At 41.7% G+C, this 23,397-nt stretch overlaps 1 protein-coding gene across 11 annotated transcripts in view; it reads right to left on the bottom strand.

Moving 5' to 3' along the window:
* LOC129734524 (CUGBP Elav-like family member 4) overlaps positions 1-23,397 on the bottom strand; it is a 342,020-nt gene that overhangs the window by 193,452 nt on the left and 125,171 nt on the right. For 3 of the 11 annotated variants that reach the window (XM_055698108.1, XM_055698111.1, XM_055698116.1), the window contains exon 3: positions 18,556-18,575. The exons of the other annotated variants lie outside the window; for them this stretch is intronic. In XM_055698108.1, coding sequence (XP_055554083.1) covers positions 18,556-18,575 — 20 coding nt within the window. The remainder of the gene's footprint in view (positions 1-18,555; positions 18,576-23,397) is intronic. 11 annotated transcript variants of the gene reach the window in all.

Genomic DNA, 23,397 nt, shown 5'->3' with positions numbered 1-23,397 from the left:
TTTAGGTATTTGCAGCACAGGTCATGATGAGGTCTCAGCTTCAGGCTCAATGAACCAACGAGACCTTTAAGAGGGAAAAATCTCCCATGTCTGTGAAATCTGTGGTTTCCTGCAGCTTCTAGAAAGTTTTATGCAGCCTCTTATCAGCAAAGTTCTGCTGTACCACAAATCCCACCTCATTAGATATTAGTTCATTACATATTACAGCTCCATGTGAAAATGAGTCATGGATATAGCAAGTCCACACCTCTTCTGGAGAGGGAACTGGTTAAATTCAAGGCAGACAATTAATCTCCCTATAGGGGATTTGCAAAGGAGTCTGTGCAGAATGTGGTCCTATTTCAGGAATATTTGAATACCAAACTCTCTCAGGTTGTGTAGGAAATCTCAGATGCTTTTTATTATTGTTCTCATGTAAGACTGATCATAGTCTCAGAGTCGAGTACCACCACTTTTTTCATCAGCTTCAATGATGATCTTCAGGAGAGTCATAGCCACTTAGAAGCATGTTTCTTTTTGTTTGGAAGTCCTTCTCCTAATTACCTTAGTAACCTGCACCATTAGCATATTTTCACCTCTTGTGGTCAACATTTGAGGTCATGATTGCTATGCTCAGTTCCTTGCACACAAGCATGCACGATGACGCCCAGAGTGTCACAACTGACCATGTTCGCATGCGACGTCCTCAGCCAAGCAGCTGAAAAGTGAAAGCATAAAAGAGGTCGACCTCCTCTTTACCCTTTGGTTTTAAGTCTTCTGGGTCAGGCCTGGGGGTAGATTACACTGCCTGTCTTGTGACAAATCAGAGGACTGCTATGCACAGGGCACCAAGTCTGACAGCTCTGACCATCATGAAATGTACTAAGGGGGGTGGGGTGGTGTATGTATTTTTTTATTTAATGGCCCTCTAGGACACTGAACTTGTGTTATGATCAGAGGCTGATGAGTTAAGGATATGGGGAATTAAGCTCAGGTAAGCATCATTGCCAAGGGCTACAATAGGTTATGTAGAGAATGCTGAGAAATGCTCCAGTGCTATGAGTGGGAAGATGCTTCTGTATTTATTGGAAAGAAATTCAGAAGAGTTGCTCATGTAACTCTTGTACTGTATCATCTCACCACATGCACACAGGCTCCTACCATCTTGTAAAGGCATTTATGTGCATTGCAGCACCGTGGTTTCTATTAAACAGATCTGGTACTGGATCACTGGAAAAAGGCATATCCCTTCCTTGATCTTGGAGGGTCAGAACCAATTAGCATAGTCCTTCCTACCTCCCCTGGGGTCAGGATAGGGTGTATGGCAGCCAAGGACTGATCTTGCCATTCAATGTCATTGGTATGACACAGCTGAGCCCCTGATGACATTTGCTGATGTGTCCAGAAGGATCATGACATGCTTCCCTACATGTATAGGTACATTGTGGTTATGCCAAAGGAGGCAGAGGGCTCATAACATTTTCTAATATGACATTTAAGACCAAAAAAAAAGTGAGCTGCAGCAGAACAAGACAAATTAATGTAGTATAACAATTATCTTAAGGAACATCAGATGTCCAGAGAAAATAAAAATTAAAATAAAAATAATTCTTCTGCCAAAGATTCCAATGTAAGTTTTTATATATGTATATATATATATATAACCATACATGCATACATCTGTGTGTGCACGTGCCTATAAAGGCAGATTGTCAGCTGGTACTCAATGGTAAAGGTCCACTGAAGTATAGAAGGTATATGAAAATTCTTAAACATTCATTACCTGTTTGCTTTCTGCATGTATGATTTGAACACATTGACTACAAGTCATTTGTGTATACAGGTATGTGCATGTGTTCACTCTCTCGTACATCTTGGATACAGAAATTTTTCAAAGGTGACTAGAATGGGCAAAGATTAGGAAGAAAGCTTGTGTGTATGGATATGGCAGGTATCTGGAGACATATAATATACCATATTTTATGTATCCAAAGACATATCTATAAGCATCAAGAGATGGAAGAATTGAATGATGCGATTCATAGGGCTTTGACTGCATGTAAGAGAGAGAATTTAAGGAAGAAAACTTCCACTGAATGGCTTCTTGGCATGGAATTTCTAAAACTGAAGAACTGTCTTAAAAGAAAGGATGTGGAAATACCACAGTCTGAGCACAATACATCTAACATGCACAAGCTGAAATAGAGACAAGATCTGGTAAATATATATGGGTTTAATATTATCAAATCCCACTTTTCTTTGAAGTCAAATTTATAAATACTGAGATGCTTACAGGCTACTCAATATTGCAGAAGCCATTGTTGTATAGCTGTAAGAAGTGTGGCACCATCGGCATATCTGACTGCATCAAATAACTCATCCTCTTAATGAAGCCATACTTCTGGGGTAAGATTTAAATTGCAGGTTAAAGTACCCACATTTTGTATCAACAGATAGACTGGCCATTTAGATTGTCATAGCCAGTGGAGAGAGAGTTCTACAGTTAGGGGAGCCCAGTATATTATTCCACTTACTCTATGGTGGACATCCATATTTGGTCAGCTGCATTGATCTCTAGACCAATGCTTCTTCTGCCAGGCCAAGGAGCATTGCTAGGGTGTACAGAACAAAATTCAGCCTGTTAATATCACATCAGACATCTAAATCTGAGTACATCACCACCATATCCCTTCACAGCCAACAGAGGTATTTGTGCCTCCAAAGGCTGATTCATCCTATCAACACTGTTAACTAAGAAAGGTCTGGCAAGGTGCTCTGGACAAGTGCCCATCTCTTTCAACTAAGTATGACATAACTGTAGAGAAGTACAGACTTAACAGCTAATATTCACATAGCTAAATTTAGGTGAGATCAATCCTGCTCATAGCACATAAATAAAAAATGCACGTAATCTTCAGTCCTTAATGGGTCTTCCAGATATGTTCTTGCTGGAAGTGGTATAGATATGTATCATAACTTATCTGATCAATCAGAAACAACCAACACAGCTGGAATGGCCAATACAAAAAACCACAAGGATTTTCTTTGTGATAAAATCTACAGAAGTAAAAAACTGCTCAAAATATATGTCAAGTTACTGTTTGATGAACCCTTAATCTGCTTGCACATAGTGCATGAGGAGGAAAAACAAGTCAAAAGGAACTGGGAAAAACTATTATTTGCAAAGCATTCCATTGTTAACACAATATATAACTTTTACCTGCAAAACAACTTGCTTAAAGAATAAAAGCATTCAAAAATGTAGCGATAGCCAGTAAGACTCTGCAGCTCCTGAGGTTTCAAGATATTTTATAGAAATAATATTTTTCACATATGCAGCAGGTTTCACCTGAAAGTCTCAATGCATTTTGTAAATAGATATGCATTAACTAATCTTCATAGCACCTCTATGAGGTAAGCACTGTAACTATAATTATCTTGATTTTAAAGATGATGCACTTGAGACTCAGAGAACTGAAATAACTCCCCCAAGTTCACACCATGAATCAGCAGCACTGTAGTGACTGGAATCCAGTGGTTATACCACCACTTCCCTTTGCTAACTTGGATGATAAAAGTCCCTTTGCTTAAAGTAACAATAGGCTCCATATGAAGAAAAGAGCTGCTGTGGGACTTCACACTTTCTTGTAGGTAAAGCATTTTCCACCCTTTGAAGAGGGGACATGATAAATTCACACAGTATTATTTATTATTAATACACTCATTAGCATCTGCATCATTACCACTGGAGGAACATTATCAATAAACAGTGTTGGTTAGCAGGTCAGATACAGTATCAAACATGGCCGCTTCTGGTGACTGTTTACTGCTTAAAAGAATGAGTTCCTTAATAAGCAGTTCTTAAGACTCAGACAGCAATCATGCTTCCTGCACATCTTTTGTCTTCATTTAATATGAGATACCTGTTGTATCTTGTAAATAATCTGTGGTTGTCTGCACTGGGGAAAAAACAGTTTGATATAATGTCAGCCTGAGCTGGAACTGAGAAAGCTGAGCTTGCTGTGAAGGGGATGATCTCTCAAGAGCCCACATCTGAAATCTTCAACCTACTCTGACCTTAATAAAAAGTTAACCTGTTGGCATGTAAATGGCAGCAAACAAAAAGGGTTGACATATAGCAAACGTGGGTGGTAGTCAGTGGTAACACTTGTTAATGCTGGAGGTATGATATGGAGAAATAATGTGAAATGGGGATAATGGACATGGATTGTGATTGTATGTGTCTGCTTAAGGAATGTGGGTATGGTGACTAGTCATGGGTGCGGTGACAACTACAGTTTTGAGAAGACGCCTGCCCCTCTTCCTCTAACAAAGGGGAGACGCCTGCCCTTCTTCCTCTAACAAAGGGGCTATTTAAAAGAGAATAAGAAAAGATGAGAGACATTCAAATGCTATCTAGAGGGAGGGAGTGCTAAGTCTCCTTGCTGGAAAAGATTGGGTGGACACAATCACCTGAAGAAGATCGGGTGGTCACAAGGACATGAATCACCTGAAGAAGATCGGATGGTCACAAGAACATGAATCACCTACAAACCTGCAGGACTGATAAGCTAATTAACATACGAAGCGGGGTTTAGGTAACGAATATGTATAGGCGTTAATTGAATATTCATTTGTTTTATTGTATAAATGTGAGATGGTTCGTCACTTCGGGTATGCACGCTTGTGGAGGAGCGATCCCCCGTGCATCTGCGCGCAATAAACATACCTACTTTATAACTTTCGAGTTATAGAATCTAATTCCGCACGTCAGTTTTGGCGAGCCAGGCAGGAGGATTTCTGCTCGGCTGAGGGACCAGCTGCGGAGCGGAAGCTCCTAGGCGTGCCCCGGGAGATTTCCTCGGAGGAGCCTCCTCTTCTCAGCTGTTCACCCGGGAGCAGAAGAGAAACCCCTGGATCCACGGATAAAACGGTATGTTTAGTAACGGGGCGGCTGGTGAGACGCACGGAGACGTCCGGCGCGCAGCGTAGTCCCCAGGAGGAAAGGTACCTTAGGAGGGGGTTTGCTGACCAAGGGGTGGCCGCTAGCGATCTTGAGGGCAGATCGAGCAAACCCGAGGTTACTGCCATTCCTAAAAGCCCGGAGGCCTCGTGACGGAAAGCGGGGGGCGGGACGGAATAAGGCGGAATCTCACAGGAACAAGAGGGACCTCACAGCAAAAGTAAAAGGGAAACTTTTGCGTAGGAAAAAGAGGAAGCTAAAAACTTCCTTTAGGTTGTCTTAAGAATTGGGGAATTCCTGGAATGTAACAACTGAAATAGCGCTCTGTGTCTTGTTTGTTCTATGTGTTGTCTTGTTATATGTTCAAAACTCGGAGTTATGAAATGTATGTTGAAAAATATTAACATTCTGGTAATTTGTGGCAAATAGCGGAAAACTTAACACTCTGCTTAAGACCAGGAAAAATTGGGTTTTGTTTGTTGTTTGTTTTTTGGCAATTGTTCATTGAAATGCATACTTTGTGAACTGTTAGTGTTCCTAAGAGTTTGTACATAAGTGCACGGTACCGTATAACATACTGCTTGTGTGACTGCGGGCTGCCCGGAGAGTGTGAATGGTGTGATTGAGATGCGCATTTTGATTTTCCGTGTATAGCTTAATTATTTTGACTAAGTGTGAGTGCAAGAGTGCTTGAGACACGCGTTTGAGTGCAAAACGAGTAAAAAGCTCTATCCGCGTTTCCAACCTTGGGTGGCTAAGGCGGCCGGAGAAAAACAAAGTAATTAAAATTGCAAAATGGGAAATGGAAGGAGTAAGCCCTGTGAAAAATCGCCTTTGGGTTGTATATTAAAACATTGGAGTGATATCGTAGGACAGGGTGGTACCGAAAATAGAAGGAAATTGGTTAAATATTGTAATCAGTGGTGGCCTTTGTATAAATTGGAGAGCGATGCGAAATGGCCTCAGGAGGGAGGAACGTTAGATTATAACACTCTCCTGCAATTAATGTTGTTTCTGAGGAGAGAGGGAAAATGGGATGAAGTATCATATGCAGACATGTTCTTTGTCCTCCGGGACAAACCTGAGTGGCAAAAGGACTGCGGCTTAGTACCCCCTCGGGATCCTATGGTACTAGCACTAGAAAGAGAGGACAGGACGGAGCGTAAAGGAAAGCTGAAAAGATGTTGCTCAGCATGTAGTATTGGACAAAGGTGTATCAAATTAAACGGAGAACAAGAGCCCGAATTAAATGATTTATTTAATCCACCTTATAGAGTGGAGAGACAAGGTTCGGCCGGGGCTCCCAGTCCACCCCCAGGCGAACAAGAGGAAGAAATTCCACAAGTTATTTATAAAGAAAGCCAAACACCCGGTGCCACACAAGGAAACACAAAAACTGCCATTACGGCTCCAAATAGTCCGGTGTCTTCACGCACCAGACAGAAGTCTATTTTACAGGCACCCCTCCGAGAAGCTGTAAATCCGGATGGAGGAACAATGAAAATAAAAGTTCCGTTCACGGGCGCTGATCTGAGAGAATGGAAAGAGGCTGCCCGAGAATACCGTAATGATCCGATAAAGACGGCACAGAATTTTAAATTTCTAATAAAACAGCACAATCCTGACTGGAGTGATATACAATTATTATTAGATTGTTTGACTGAAACTGAAAAACAATTAGTCATAAAAACAGCGGGGGATCTCGCAAAGGAACATTATAATATAAAGGGAGATAATTATAGAGAATGGTTTCCTTTGTTGGACCCGGAATGGGACCCAAACCGAGCCGCTGAAATGGGAAGATTACAAGCATACCAGGAATGGATATTCAGAGGAATGGAGAAAGCAATTCCTAGAACAATAAATTGGGCAGCGTTATATGAGGTCAGACAGGGTCCTTCTGAAACACCTTCAGAATTCTTAGACAGAATAAGAGATGCAATGCGCCGGCACACGTCTCTGGACCCAAATTCGGAGGTAGGCGCACAGCAACTAATATCCCTCTTTTTAGGACAATCACAGGGGGATATTAGGCGCAAGTTGCAAAAATTGAGACCTCCTGAAAATAGAGACTTGGAAAAATTAGTAGAGGAAGCATGGAGAATATTTAGTAATCGAGAAGAAGGTTACAAGCAGGACCAAAAGAAAATATTAGCAGTAGTAAGAGAAAATGAGAATCAAAAATCTAAAGTTAAATCAAGGCGTGGGCTGACACCCCTGGGTAGGAATCAGTGTGCAATATGCAAAAGGACAGGACACTGGAAAAACGAATGCCCTGAACGCAGACATCAAGAAAACACTAAATGGCGCAATAATCAAGGGAAAACAATAGCTCACATGGAAGAAGAAAATTGACTAGCCGACCCATTAATAAAATTAAAATTAGGAGAAGAACAGGAGGAGGTGGAATTTTTAATAGACACGGGAGCTACCTATTCGGTTTTGAACCAGGCTTTAATGCCTTTGGGAAATGATTATGTTTCAGTAAAAGGTGCAACTGGCCAAACTGAAAAGGCTTATTTTTGTAAACCTTTAAAATATAAGTTGGGAAAACAGATGGGGATCCATAAATTCCTATTTATGCCAAATTCCCCAAAGGCCCTTCTTGGTAGAGACTTATTAGAACAATTGGAGGCAACAATCAAATTTAAAAAAGGGGAAGTTACTCTGGAGGTAAATAATCATCAATACATACAGGTTATGAGCCTATCTCTGGCCAATACTCCTATAAAAAGGGAAATTGATACCAGGATTATTGATCAGGTATATCCCGGAGTATGGGCAATTGACATACCGGGACGTGCCAAGAATGCATCACCTGTAATAGTAAAATTGAAGGATGGACAGAGTGCGGTAAGAATTAAACAATACCCACTGAAAAGGGAAGATAGGGAAGGAATTCGTCCAAACATAGAGCGATTCATAGAACTAAAACTACTAAAAGAATGTGAGTCAGAATTTAACACACCTATCCTCCCAGTTAAAAAACCTGATGGGTCTTATAGGATAGTTCAAGATTTAAGGGCCATTAACAAAATAACAGAGGATCTGTATCCTGTAGTAGCTAACCCCTATACCTTACTAACCACCCTGACACCTGACCTAGCTTGGTTCACAGTTTTAGACTTAAAAGATGCCTTCTTTTGCCTCCCTCTCCATGAAGCCAGCCAAAGAATTTTTGCTTTTGAATGGGAAAATCCCAGAAGCGGTCGAAAGACCCAGCTCACATGGACGGTGTTGCCACAGGGGTTTAAAAATAGCCCCACAATTTTTGGAAACCAATTAGCAAAGGATTTGGAGTTATGGGAACCACCGTCAGAAGAAGGGAAAGTGTTACAATATGTAGACGATCTTCTTATTGCAACCAGAACCGAAGAATCTTGTATTATTTGGACTGTGAGTCTGCTGAACTTTCTGGGATTACAGGGATATCGAGTTTCTAAGAAGAAGGCACAGGTGGTGTTACAACAGGTCACATACCTGGGGTACGAGATCAGTGCCGGACAACGGGTCCTGGGGAAGGCCCGAAGAGAAGCCATATGCCAAGCCCCCCGACCACGAACTGTAAAGGAACTGCAGACATTTCTGGGAATGACAGGATGGTGCCGGCTTTGGATATGCAATTATGGCTTGCTTGTTAAACCATTATATTCCCTGATAGCAGCTAACCAGAAGGATCTTCAGTGGGATGCTGAATCAGACAGAGCTTTCCATGAACTGAAGAAAGCCTTGATGTCGGCACCAGCACTAGGACTTCCTGATGTGAGTAAGCCATTTTTCCTATTTTCCCATGAGAAACAGGGAATGGCATTAGGAATACTGGCACAAGATTTGGGACCATACAGACGGGCAGTGGCATACTTCTCTAAACAGCTGGATGCCACTGCAAAAGGGTGGCCTGGTTGCCTGAGAGCAGTAGCAGCCGTCATCCTAAACATCCAAGAGGCCCGGAAGTTTACCCTGGGCCAGAAAATGACTGTCTTAGTATCCCACACAGTGTCTGCAGTCCTTGAAACAAAAGGGGGGCATTGGCTCTCCCCACAGAGATTCCAAAAATACCAGGCCATAATGGTGGAACAAGATGATGTTGAGATCGTGACTACAAACATCGTCAATCCAGCCTCATTTCTTAATGGGAATATTGGAGAATCAGTCGATCATGACTGTCTAGAAACAATCGAAGCCACTTATTCTAGTCGGACAGATCTCAAGGATGTTCCTATTAATGGAGCTGAACATTGGTTCACGGATGGGAGCAGCTATATGCTGAATGGAAAGCGACATTCCGGATATGCTGTTACAACCTCTGAAGAAGTGATAGAATCGGGGCCGCTACCAGCTGACACTTCGGCACAGAAGGCTGAAATCATAGCCCTTACTCGAGCTCTGGAAAGAGCTCGGGGAAAACCTATAAATATTTGGACTGATTCTAAATATGCCTTTGGAGTGGTACATGCTCATGGAGCAATATGGAAAGAAAGGGGACTGTTAAACTCCCAAGGAAAAATCATCAAACATGCGGAAGAAATTTTGAAACTCCTAAATGCGGTCCAGCTTCCTGAAAGGGTGGCAATTATGCACATTAAGGCACACCAGAAAGTGAGCACAGAATTGGAAAGAGGAAATGAACTGGCGGACAGGGAAGCAAAACAGGCAGCCAGAAAAGCAATCAAGGTAGAGGGTGCGCTAATACCCGATGGACAAATATCTCTAGAAGGTAAACCAGACTATACGAAAGATGATCGCAAACTAATTTCTGACCTAAAGGGATCATATAATGAGGAAGGGTGGGCTATAATCTCACATGGGAGAATAGTGATTCCTTCCTACATGGTATGGTCAGTGGTCAGGGAAGAACATAGAAAAAGGCACTGGGGGGCAGAAGCTCTATATAAGGATCTCACTAAAAACATAATAGCATGAAATTTGTATACTACTATTAGACAAGTAACCCAACAATGTGATCTTTGCCTCCAGACTAATCCTAAGATTACCAAGGGGCCAAAGTTGGGAAAAATTGGGAGAGGAAATGTTCCTGGGCAACACTGGCAGATCGATTTCTCGGAACTTCCTAGAAAAGGGGGGTATCGATATTTATTGGTACTAACAGATACCTTTTCAGGTTGGCCAGAAGCCTTCCCGTGCAGAACTGCTAAAGCCCGGGAAGTGACCAAAATACTACTCCAAGAGATAATACCTAGGCTTGGAGTCCCAGCGGTAATGTCCTCGGATAGAGGACCACATTTTGTGTCCAGAATAGTGCAACAGATTAGCCACCATCTAGGAATAGATTGGCAATTACATACCTCATACCGACCACAATCGAGTGGCCAGGTGGAAAAGATGAATCATCTAATCAAACAACAGATTGTCAAGTTAGGCCAAGAAACAAATCTAACTTGGCCCCAGTCTTTGCCATTAGCTCTTACACGAATTCGAACTAGACCGAGAGCAAAAGAGGGGCTTAGCCCATTTGAAATTTTATATGGACGACCCTATGGGGTGCAAAAGGGGACGTCTTCACAGATTGGTGAAGAAACAATGACTTCCTATATGGTGGCACTAAACAAACAATTAATAAGAATTGAGAAGCATGTGATGGGAACACGCAGTAGGGGTCTGGATGGACCTGTTCACGATATACAACCAGGAGACTATGTATACGTTAAGTGTTTTGCAGATAAAACCCTGGAACCACAGTGGACCGGACCTTTTCAAGTCCTACTCACCACCTACACTGCAATCAAGGTTGAGGGACAGAATTCTTGGATTCACCATACCCGGATTAAGAAAGCCCCTGCAACTTCTTGGAAAGTAACCCCAGATAAAAAAGAACTGAAACTCAAATTTACTCGGACAAATGGGAACAATGTGGGTGGCAAGTAAGTGAACCTGAGCGGTTGCGGATCCACCATATGGGAAGGGCACCACAACAAACAATATAGAACAAGAGTCGGGGACTGACCCAGTGGCCAGGCTCGCCCAACTTGTTATTAGTAAGCCCCAACTCAAAGAAAGATATTTTTGATCAAAACAGATTTTAACGTTTAGATTCTTAAAATGATCAATAGTGGGTTTAAACCATTTGTGTTTTTTTGTACCCTCTCTCTTGCCTACAACCAAGAGCCTGATAATTGGCCTTGGAATCATGCCCAGAAAAAACACACTGGAATAATGGGAAAGGTGGACTCAAAGACGAAACTAGCTATGGTGGTTTTTTCTGAAAATGAGGTGTACCAAAGGAATCAATGGGATCGGGAGGATGTACACAAAGTCGACCGATTATGGGGAAAATTAGGAGATAAGATAAAAGTAGGATGTCAAACATATAATGAAAAGGATAACACCAAGATTTCGGGAGACACCCAGATTAATGTCAGAAAGGTAGATAAGGAATTTACCCTTCTAAATACAACCATGTGCTTTAATTCACGGGAATGTTGGCACAATTTTACCTTAACCGAGCCCATCTTTATAATATGCCTAGGAAAGGAATCCCCAAGAACAGCTCTGACTTATAAGATCAAAATAACAATCATGCTAACCACTGTTCCTACCACCACCACAGTTACAACAACCCCATTAACACTTGATCTTAAATTAACTAAACCAGATCCAAAGATTTATACAATTGGACCATATGTAATCAGAAATACAGGTCAGCAACAAATGTTGTTTAACCCAGAATGGTCTCTTAAAAGAATAGAGTTAAAAATACAAGTCAATGTTTCTGATGTTAAGCCATCCTGTTCCCCCTTCTTACGAACCTCTTATGAGGGATGGACAACTTGGTTAAGAAAAAGGGGAAATATTTATCGAAACAGAATAGTGAGAGATGTAACTGGAATGTTGGGAACAGGACTCGGAGTATTAAATTCCATAGACTCAGAGGTGATAATGAATAAACTAGCTGCCACCACGGCCGATCTATCAAAACTACAACAACCACTAAAATCTTCATTATTGGCATTAGGGGCACATCAATGGTTGATATCGAAGGTACTCCCCAGGTGGGAACAAATAAACATGGAAGATCATCAACTCATCACTAAGGCATTAGGTGGTTTACAGGATGACGTCGCCCTGGCTCTAAGTTGCATCCAAGCCCAAATGTGGATGCAATCAATAGCTGCATCCATAATAAGAGAAGGAGAGGAAGGCATATTTCCTACAGAAATTCGAAAGATGGTTTGGGACAGTGCTACGGAGGTAGAAAGAAAACTCCAGTCATGGTGGAATATGGTGAACTTTACCTATGACCCCAACACACACACCATCACAGCTTTTGTGTTAGCCATACATAATGCAGTAATAATTACCATACACCCCATTGTAGCCCTTGGAATTAACCATAATGGGGTGCTCCTATACCCTTTTGAACATAGAACATGGGCCAGAAAGATAGGCGACAAGTGGCAAACAGTAGATTTAGAATCTTGTATTATGCGAGAACAGCAGGGCTTCCTCTGTGAAAGCAATACTATAATGGCTCAGGATACTTGTTTAGATACAGATCAGAAAATATGTCATTTCGAGGCCCGACCAAATGCAAACTTGAAAACAGTAATTATATATGCAGGGAAGGGATGTGCGTGTTTGAGAACTAAGTGTAACACAATAACCATAGATGGGGAGGTAAAAGAGACTGCACAGTATTCAAATTATTGTATTTGTAATTTTACTACTATCACAGGATGCGATTTTAGTTACTCAGCCCCAGTAGTGTCTCATCAATTCTTAAAATCCAGTTTTACCCTATCACAGATAATAATTCCTACCCCCATAGGACTAAATATAAGCAGTATAAAAGAACTATTAAAACATGCAGATTTCCAACATATACTGGAAGAAACCAAAGAAAAGGGACATGAAACTCTTCTTATGGTCCATCATGATGTAGAGGGGATCAAGAAAGTTTTAAAAAAGGTAGAACAGGATGGAAACCATAATTGGTGGGATACTCTCTTTGGCTGGTCACCCTCTGCAACAGGAATTCTTAACACTATGGTACACCCCATTGTGATCTTATTGATCAGTTTAGGAATTTCCTTAATACTAACCATTATGTTATATTTGTGGGTTTGGAGAATGTTTAGAAGAGTAACACTTATGTATGATGCTTTATATCATTCGGGAAGGCTGCTTAAGTAAAAGAATTTACTTAATTTAATAGAAAAGGGGGGATTGATATGGAGAAATAATGTGAAATGGGGATAATGGACATGGATTGTGATTGTATGTGTCTGCTTAAGGAATGTGGGTATGGTGACTAGTCATGGGTGCGGTGACAACTACAGTTTTGAGAAGACGCCTGCCTCTCTTCCTCTAACAAAGGGGCTATTTAAAAGAGAATAAGAAAAGATGAGAGACATTCAAATGCTATCTAGAGGGAGGGAGTGCTAAGTCTCCTTGCTGGAAAAGATTGGGTGGTCACAATCACCTGAAGAAGATCGGGTGGTCACAAGGACATGAATCACCTGAAGAAGATCCGGATGGTCACAAGAACATGAATCACCTACAAACCTGCAAGACCACCACATTCCAGGAAACGGACTGATAAGCTAATTAACATACGAAGCGGGGTTTAGGTAACGAATATGTATAGGCGTTAATTGAATATTCATTTGTTCATTGTATAAATGTGAGATGGTTCGTCACTTCGGGTATGCATGCTTGTGGAGGAGCAATCCCCCGTGCATCTGCGCGCAATAAACATACCTACTTTATAACTTTCAAGTTATAGAGTCTAATTCCGCACGTCAGTACTTGGGCTATCAGAGAGGCTTCTGCAGGGGTGCCTGGTGGTCTTCTATCTCCTTAAAGTAATAAAGGTACTTCATAGGCCAGATGATGCATTTTGAAAACATTTAAAAAGGACCCTCTTTGCTGCTTTCATCTAAACCAAATTCCTTCAGATTGTTCAATTCTGTTCTTCTCTGTTCCTTACATGGAGACCATCTCCATGGGCTACCTTTGTTTATGGCAATCTATGCTCCAACAGTGTGTCTTGATTTTTATTTTTGGTGAAAATTATGCATATTTTTATATTATTATATTATTTTCTACTGCCCTGGGATTTGGAAAAGTATTTTCACCTGGTAATATCCCAGCTGTGTCCCTGCAGAGCCGTACTGGATCTAGGTATGTGTCTGGAAATCCTGAAGGTTTTCTCTTCAGGCTCTTTCAGACTATTGCCAGTATATTCATGTCAAATGATACTAGACTTCATCCATTTTCTTCAGTACATAGTAGCTCAACCTCCATAACAATGTTTTAATATTCTCCTTTCTGATGTGGCAGAGAACAAGAAAAGAAAGCATTCCCCAAGCCACTGAGAAGGCAATTGGATCTTGTGGCGAATGAAGAGACGGGACGCAGCTTGATGCAAGCAAATGTCAATTTATTGTACTGAAGCACGAGTGTTTATACAGTTTCAGAAGCTGCGCGTTTTAAACAGATTGGTTCTTGAAGCTAAGCCTTGCATACTAGGCAATCCCTGACTGGTGGTTAACTACCAGCAATTAACCGCAAGGTGTTACCTTTCCTTGGCGCCATCCTTGGCACCATCCGTCTCCCACTCCCCTGTGCTCTGTAAACATGCCCCATCATGTTAATTGTTGTCTAGACAAGCTCGAGCACATTCCCCTCAGCTAACTGATTGCCATGCATGGTCCTAGTTTCCAGCCCGCTCCTGCATCTCCCCCTTCCTGTTGCACAAAAGGAACCTTTGAAACCGAATGAGTAAAAACAAGGTATAAGTAATAGAACAAATAAAAAACCAACTGAGACATATTATTAATGTCAAAATAACCCACTGTCTTTGTTCCGTACAATTTTACAATTTCCCCTTTTTGTTTTTGAACAGCTAGTACCAGGTTTGCCATGTTCTGCAGGGCCCTTGCAAACATGACAGCAACCAAGGTAATAGCAAACAAACAATACTGCCAATTGAGTGAATGAATGCCAAAAAGGCTGAAATTTTCTCAGATTTTGATAACATGTTGCTGCAATGGGGCGCCTAAAATCCACGCAGCACATACCATCAAAATCCTCACAGCCATGTCCTTGAACCAACAACAAAAAGCAGTGGCAATTTTGACTCACATTCTTAACTGCCTAACAAACAAGGTGATTTTTAATGCTTTCCCTGCTGTTACTCTGGATAAGAGAAGAACCGCTGCGACATGTTCCCATCATAGCCTCCTACTACATTAGCATCTACAGAAAGACAATTATCGACATTCAAAGTGTAAACAATATCATCTTCTTTTGGATTAACATTATACATAGGTGGAAGGGCACACCAAACAAGAACTGGTTCAGTCAAAAAGTTCGAAACATCGCATGCCTTCTCTGAACATACCTCTGGGGTCATTCCCTTCATTCCCTCTTTTTTTTATGCAGAGAGAAACACTTTTACCATAACAGAGAAGCCCCTATTTACATCTCTGAGCCTGGACACAAACTGCAGCTGTATGTGCCACCAGGCTCAGGGCAGGAATCATTCATGTCATTATATAGCTATATATGTCTACAAGCATGCAGACACCTATTAAACACTAGATAACCATGTTTATCTTTCCTATTCTCCTTCACAATACCTTGTTGTTCTCTCATTATGAATCCTCCCTTCCTGCACTGCTTTGCTTAACTCCTTAACAGCCTCGTATTGCACAGGCTGCCACTCTCGAGGTTGATCTGTCTGACAAAATACTGAACATGCCCTAGTGACTCCCAAATCCCCTCGCTTAAGCGCTTCCCACTTGCATTCCTGCCACCAATCGCTCAGACTCCCTTTCACCCTCCCCAAAAATACCATCAAAGTATCAGGAGAGATGAGGGGGTGGGGGAAAGGTCTAGCTCCTTTTCCAGATCTATAGGACCTGGATCAAAAGGTTTATCAGAGTCAATGGAATCATTGTCCGAGTTGTCCTGTTCCCATGTTTGGTCCTGTGTTGTGAGGGTCGCTGCAATCAGTGACAGAAGCTTTGGGGGCAGAGGAGGTGTGGACGGAATCGCCATCGCTGACGGTGTCTTGAGAAGAGTCGCGCTGTCGGTGGAATTTACAGCTTCCTCTGGTTTAGCACCGATAGTAGAATTAGTCCACACTTGGCAAAGAGTAGTCAGAATTTGCCACCAAGATGTTAAATGCATTCCCGACACGGAGTTCCCCTCCGTGGCAGCATCATACAATTGGCTGCTGTATGTACACACTTTCATTCTTTCAAAGTCTCTAAGGTTTCTTGGCTGCTCACCTGTCTCGATGAATACAGGTGTTATCCTGGGGGTTTAGGTTGTCGCCTGGTCCAGACAGCAAGACGATCGTTCAGCCAAGACGTCTCCTCCGGAACGCAGCCCTCTTCCACGAGCTGTCTTTTTTCCGTCCTTATTCTTCCAAGGCTTCGGAACACCACCATAGGGGTCACCATTTGAGGAGACTGAGGCACGGACTCCTGGATCTGACTAGAAGACCCTTCATGAGTCCATATACGTCTCTTTCTGGGGACGAAGCCTGATTCCCCATTACGGATTTCCCACAGCTCACCTCTCAACTCCGGAGGGGTTTCAGGCCAGCTCCTGCTTCCTTTCAGCAGATCATTCAAAGTTCTGTGGGATTCGCTGCATGTCGCTCAGATAGGCGATTCGAGAGCCCTTCACGTTAGATCCTTAAACGCATCACGTCGGGGTCACCAATTTGCGGCGAATGAAGAGACAGGATGCAGCTTGATGCAAGCAAATGTCAATTTATTGTACAGAAGCACGAGTGTTTATACAGTTTCAGAAGCTGCGCGTTTTAAACAGATTGGTTCTTGAAGCTAAGCCTTGCATACTAGGCAATCCCTGACTGGTGGTTAACTACCAGCAATTAACCGCAAGGTGTTACCTTTCCTTGGCGCCATCCTTGGCACCATCCGTCTCCCACTCCCCTGTGCTCTGTAAACATGCCCCATCATGTTAATTGTTGTCTAGACAAGCTCGAGCACATTCCCCTCAGCTAACTGATTGCCATGCATGGTCCTAGTTTCCAGCCCGCTCCTGCAGGATCTTGTAAGGATCATCACATAGGGGCATTTTGGGCTGACATCAAAGGCCACAGCTAATTCCCACTTCACTCCAGGAAGGCATCACCCCACAGCTCAGAGACAGTTGGATGTCAAATGTTCCCCAAGGCCACTTCTGCGGGAGTCTGTGATTACCTACTTGCCCTCACCCCCATGAAGATACTTGGTCCTTTACAGTGGAAGTCAGTGAAGGAGAACCTGTCTGCCTGCGTTTCCTCCTGGGTATCTAAGTCTAACAGAAGAGACACTCAGTTTTACTCTGAAGGTTAGGATTTGTCCTCCTTCCTTGCAAATTTTTGGCTGAGGAAATTGGTCACGTGGGTGGCAAGCTCTGACAACAGAAGGTTGTAAGAGTCATTCAAAGCCAAATCCTGCCTTGGGCTCTGCACCATGCCACTGTTTTGAACATGTGCAGTCCCAGACTCTCTGTTCTTCCAAAGATGCCACACTTCCTTTTTAATTTTAATATAGACTTAGTTTCAAATCCATCTCTCAGCTGTGCCTTCAGGATGTTTCATCTGAGGGCACTAACATATATGTGGGCACATCTGAAAGCAAGACATGTGCCTGAGCTCCCTCCCATACACCATCCTACTGAGGATGGACCTCTACTACTGGGCATCGCACAGGCTCCCTGAAGACAGCACAGGCACTTTTTATTCGCTTCTTTTTCTGGAAGTATATTTAGGGAAGAGGGTAAGAGAGAAGAGAGACAAAAAGCAAAAGAAGCCTTCAAAGTCAGGTGAGAGATGGCTTCAAGCTCTGTCTGAAGCATCATGTGCTTCCTTCCCTGCCTTTTATTCCCCACCATTTCTTCCCCAGGTTTGAAAGATGCCCTGAGGTAGGTTGCCATATTTGCATAGATTCACTTGTAAAAGGAAAATTCTGCTATTGCGCATATCACTGTTTATTGCCACTTTGTTATGGGCACCTGGGGAGTCCATAAAGAAAAGCAAAGAAAAAATATAATGTAAAAAGAATTGCAAACAACAAAAGCCATATTGCATTTCTCAGGAAGCCCTGAAATATGGATGCCTCAGAGAGAAGGCACAGGGGTAAAGCTGACACACAGATACAGCTCTTAATGTAACAGACAACCCCACACCTGCATCCTATCCTAATTACCATCTTTGTTTACAAGTCTATCTGATTGTGTGGATCTTTCCAGCTACTTTAGCATCATTTCATTTTTAGTGCAAATACCGATCATCTAAAGTAGCTTGAAAACTGAACAACAGAAGAGAAATAGGGAAAAAACCCCACCTCATCTCCCAACAAAACATGATAACTATCTACCCCTTCTAAAAAGCAGAGAAATTTCCTCGCTGTAAGCTGGCATGGTGTTCAGGAAGCACGGGTGCAGCTTGCAATCCATATAGCTGGCATTACTTGGCAACTGTTAGAAAATGGTGGTCCTGGATCACTTGCACGTAGCAAAGGTGCCATAGGACTTTCTGAAAACCTCATGCTCTTTGTCTTGTGGCTCTCACTTGTGACTGTAGGTGACTAACTCTGGAGGATGAAACTGGTTCACCTGTACATCCTCCCAACCTTGCCTTGGAGGTTTTTCCCTGTTGCAGGGCCATTATGGTTGTTCATACAACAGCTGCTGAACTCCTGCAGTTTACAGCTCTCCTACAAAGTTTAAAACACCACTGATTTGGGATTCCACCTTGGATAATGACATCTGGTAACCAACATCACCCTGTACAGCAAGGACCCATGACTCTTCACTGTGAAACTGCCAGGCTATATTTCTACCCTTTAGCTGACAGCATTTTGGAAACTGAAGAGAGTCTTCAATACATTATTTTATGATTGTACAAGTTGCCAGTCTTGAGGTTCTTTGACTAACTTCTGCCTTCTCCAGGAACAAATGGTCCTGCTTAAACAATGAGAAATTCCACTGATGCAAAATCAGGATCTAAAACATCCCCATGAACTCAAAAACAACATGACGATTCATGGAAGAACAATCCATTGAAAAATACTCATACAAAAGAAGTACCTCTGGCTCACGAAAACCTTGAGCTACCAATTGCAGGAAACTAGGAAAGTGTTGCTCTTGTAATTTCCCCTCTGCTTTATCATTGACTACTCTAGGGGATAGTATATGTGTGAGAGTGACTGTTGATCTGACAGACTATAATTGTTCTTATATTATATTCCTATGTTTCCTGGGAAGAATGAATCGATGCTGTTGGGAATGGGGGATTACTGCAACACCCTGTGGAGAACTGCCCCCAGCAGTGTTTCACCATGGCAAATTTGTAGTGATATCCTACAACTGTTCTTGCTCACATTGCCAGGAACAGGGAATGGGAATGAGCCATCTACTTCTTGGCCTAAGTCAGGTGCAAGACAAGGCCAGTCCCCAGGATGGCACTGTTGGGGTCTGCAGTGGGTCTGCAGACAAGTTAGTTGACTTCAAAGACTTAGCCATGTACCTTTAAGACAGCCACAAATTGTCAGGTAAGTCAACAGGATGTGAAGAACGAGAACTTAGAACCGCAGCATACGGGCACCTACAGCAACAGCAAATAGCAAGCAAGAAGAACACAAAAACCTATCAGGATCTGAAACATGTACTGTCTAAAATATATAAATAATTTGTATAAACAATAAAGGCCATTTTGTCTAAACCCAGCCACGCAGACATAGTGTTTTTTCAGTCTGCGTCGACCTGCGCCACCACATGGCACTACTGTGTATCAGGGCAAGTAGAAGTGGACGTGAACAGGGTTTTCTTTTCATCATTCTCCCAACAGTTGCTCAAAAAGTTTTCATGAAGAATATTTGTGGAGAAAGCACCAGATATTTGAATAACACACAATATGTCACAGAAGTGTCTGATTCCAAGAAAAAGTCTGGAGGCTCATTTGGTTTAAAAAAAATGAAAATTCAAAAGCCAAAGCTATTTTCAGCTGGAAGTAGAAAATAAATAACTAGTTCCACAGGAATTCTTTGAATGAGCTGGAAAAAATAGCCAGTTCGACAAGCAGAGCTATTTGCAGCATGTGTCTGTAAACAGGAAAGGTTGATGCAAGTTTGAAAAAGCACTTTGTTGAATGATTAGTGTCAGCATGCTAATCTGGATTTGTACCAGAATGTGCTCAAAAACCATAAGACATAAATTTCTCTATGTGATAACTAAACTCTACAGTTTTGTTAGTAAGCAGGAATATTATTAGAGCTAGTTAACCACCCCAAAATCTAAAAAAACCTTTCTTGCTTTAAAAGCCCTCAGAATATCCACCAAGTTCTCAAACACCAGCTCATGATGATTTTTTTTTTAGTCACACTGGATACAAGCATGCAACTAGAAACAAGGAACTAGCTTGTTCACTCCTCTACCCCAAAACACACTCTTGATTGATTACAAAAAGCTGAAACCCAGCATTTACAAAGAGGAAGGTGGTTTAACTTAGGAAAGTGAGCCGAGAGATGAACAGATAGAGCTGAAGGTGGTTGGACTGATGTTAGATCAGGGCAGTGCATAGAAAATTGCTAAGGTAAGATGCAGTTTTACCTATTGTACATCTGTATGTGAAGCAGAACAAATGAAATCCTTCACAGTGTGTTGTAGGATACTAATCCACTTTAAAGTGCATGGTACAGGGATGAGAGCAGTCGACACTGGTTAAGATAAATCTTGCCGTTTTTCTGTACCTTCCCAGATTATTTATTTAATCTTTTTATTTATTTTTTTCATACTAGTGAAATTTTTGTGCATGCCCCTTCAATAATAAATTTCGGCAAGCAGTCAACATAAGCATGGAGATTGACCAGGGGTCCTCAAACTACAGCCTGTGGGCCAGATATGGCCCCCCAGGGTCCTCAATCCAGCCCCCGGTATTTACAGAACCACCCCACCCCACCCCCCCACCCCCCCCACCGGGAGTTGGGGGGGGAAACCAAGCAGCCGCAGATGACTGCCTGCCCTTTCATCCGCGTGCCAGCCCCCTGTTTAAAAAGTTTGAGGTAGAACCTGCTGATTACAGCCATCAGCTTTGTGTTAGAAACTGTCCCCCAAGTGCCAAATGTTGGCCCCTCAATGTAATGTTTATATAGTGTTTAATTTTTAAAATTTGACATTCAACATTTCCTGTTTAAAAATGAATAGGCTTCATTATTTGATTGAAATGAGTGTTCAGATGGCTAATGTGTTTTATTATGGCCATAGAATTTTACTGTTATTTCCCCTCCAGATGCTGCTGTTCCAGGGAAGTCAAAGGGATTCAGTTTTCAGTAGGATGGGCTCTATCCAATGACATGGTATGGTATACAAGCTTGACAATAAGAGGCTTTCCCAGCCTGTGCATATGGCTCCTGGTAGGTTTTTCTTAAAATTGATGGGTGGCTGTTATGGTTCAGTCACCATACAGGAACCTCTCCCCCCTACCTAATATCTTTCATTTGCTATTGAAATGCCAGCTCCCATCTTTGGTTATCCTGTGATAACATTCTCTATCATTCAGTAATTGAATTTTTCAGACAAGTATCTCATTGTTTTCTCCCATGGTGCCCCTTCATGCATGGTAGGATTACCTGAAAGAGAGCTGCAATCCCATCTTAGAATGTTCCCTGAAATTTCTTCAAAACCTCTCCCTCTTGCTATGATCTTCACATATGGCTTTGACAAAACTGAGTGTTTTGAAACCAATTCTCATGTTGCTATGAAACTTGTCTCATTCTTTCCTGTGCTCTGTTTTCTGGGTTTGTCTCTATCTTTTACTATCCTTATGTTATAGAAAGTTTGGAGCTGGGTGTGCTTTTACTGATCTCTGTAAAGGCATTAGGAGGGCACAGTCCTTCCCCATGACAAAGATTTCTCAGCACTGTTTTAATTGTGGTGAGGTGGAAAACAAGAATTCCATTAAGCTGAAAAAGTCAAGTTTTCATACATAGTTTTTGTTCTGGACCATTAACTTTCAGAAATGCTTGGGCTGACATCATCCTCCCCCAACACCTAACACCCATGAGCACAGACATTAGGATAAATCAGCAGCACAGGTGTTTCCCATGGCATCAGAATATGGCTTACATGTTGGAGAACATGCTAGTGCAAAAAGTCCATTCTGGACAAGAAAAAACTGCCCAATAAAAGCTTTATCAAATCCACTATTTTTGTCACCAAAGTCTGAATTATGAAAAATTAACATTTCTGTCTGAAAAACTATCTCCCTCAGCACTAATTGTCTTGTGGATAATAAGAATTTAAGAAAGCAGCTTTTCAGCAGAATGTTTTAATATATCCAAACTAAATTTTATTAGCAGAGAATAATGGGTAATGGAACTGGAAATCAGTAACAGATCTTTCCTATTAAGAAAAAAAAGCTTTTCCAACTTTGTAATATGAAGATATAGTCCATTTAACTCTTAAGAAAGAGTATAATAAGGAAACAAATCCTTACTGCAAGGTCATTATGAAACTCAATCACAAGACATGAACCCACTTCTTGTGGCAGGAAGCATAATTCTCAACATTTACAGATGAGAAAAAGCTATTTATAGGTCTTCAAATCCAAAATTTCTGTTAAAAGGAATTTCTCCATTTCTTCAACATGGACTGGAAACAGATATTAAGGGAGGTATTCTTCTCTATCTTTTTTTCATCCAGGATTTTACTTAAAACTAGATGGCCAGACTCTACAAAAATTGTGGAGACATATCCATAAAGTGATTAATCCTCACCTGTCTTAGGAGTGAATGAATGACCCTGTGGGAATACCTCTTTGCTTCTTTATTAACTGTTGAAGAATCTCAGATGACCAGCTCAGAATAGCCATCTAACCTTTAAAAGATAGAAGTTATGGAAGATGAACCCCCCTCCAATGACTTGCCCCAAACCAAGAATAAGACCAGAATTCTGCTCTTCTCATTTCCAGACCTGTGTTCTGCTGTCCGGCCAGTGGTGACCTCTGCAGTGGCAACACTTTTCCCTGAGAAAAAATCAAGAGCCTATAACATTTCCAATCAGATATTTTGCAACATCTTCTTTTCAGTGCCATCGCAATTTCTAATTGTTTTGAAGTCTTATAAAATATATGTCTTTTGGTACATCTGAATTTGTTTTTTCCAAAGGCAGAAGCAAATTCAAAGTGAGCAGGGTGAGGACAGTAGTGTCAGACAGCACTATGAAGATGTCTTAGAGTAATTAGAAATGGATATTTGGCCTTCTAATGACATGAGACATTTCCCAGTTAGCATTCAAAAACTTTTTGCCTATCCTCATTTTAAGTAATCCTAATAAAAGTTACAGCTCCTGCCCTTGGTGCCCTCATCCACAATCTATGAAAACTCACCATGAGCACTTCCTTTCTTGTACTTTGTATAAATTTGCCTTTGCTTGAATTTTGTGCACACAATATGGTTTCTACTACTTCCTGGGAG

Source organism: Falco cherrug, chromosome W (assembly GCF_023634085.1).
Source record: "Falco cherrug isolate bFalChe1 chromosome W, bFalChe1.pri, whole genome shotgun sequence".
Lineage (NCBI taxonomy): Eukaryota > Metazoa > Chordata > Aves > Falconiformes > Falconidae > Falco > Falco cherrug.
This window is presented reverse-complemented; position numbering and strand designations above follow the sequence as displayed.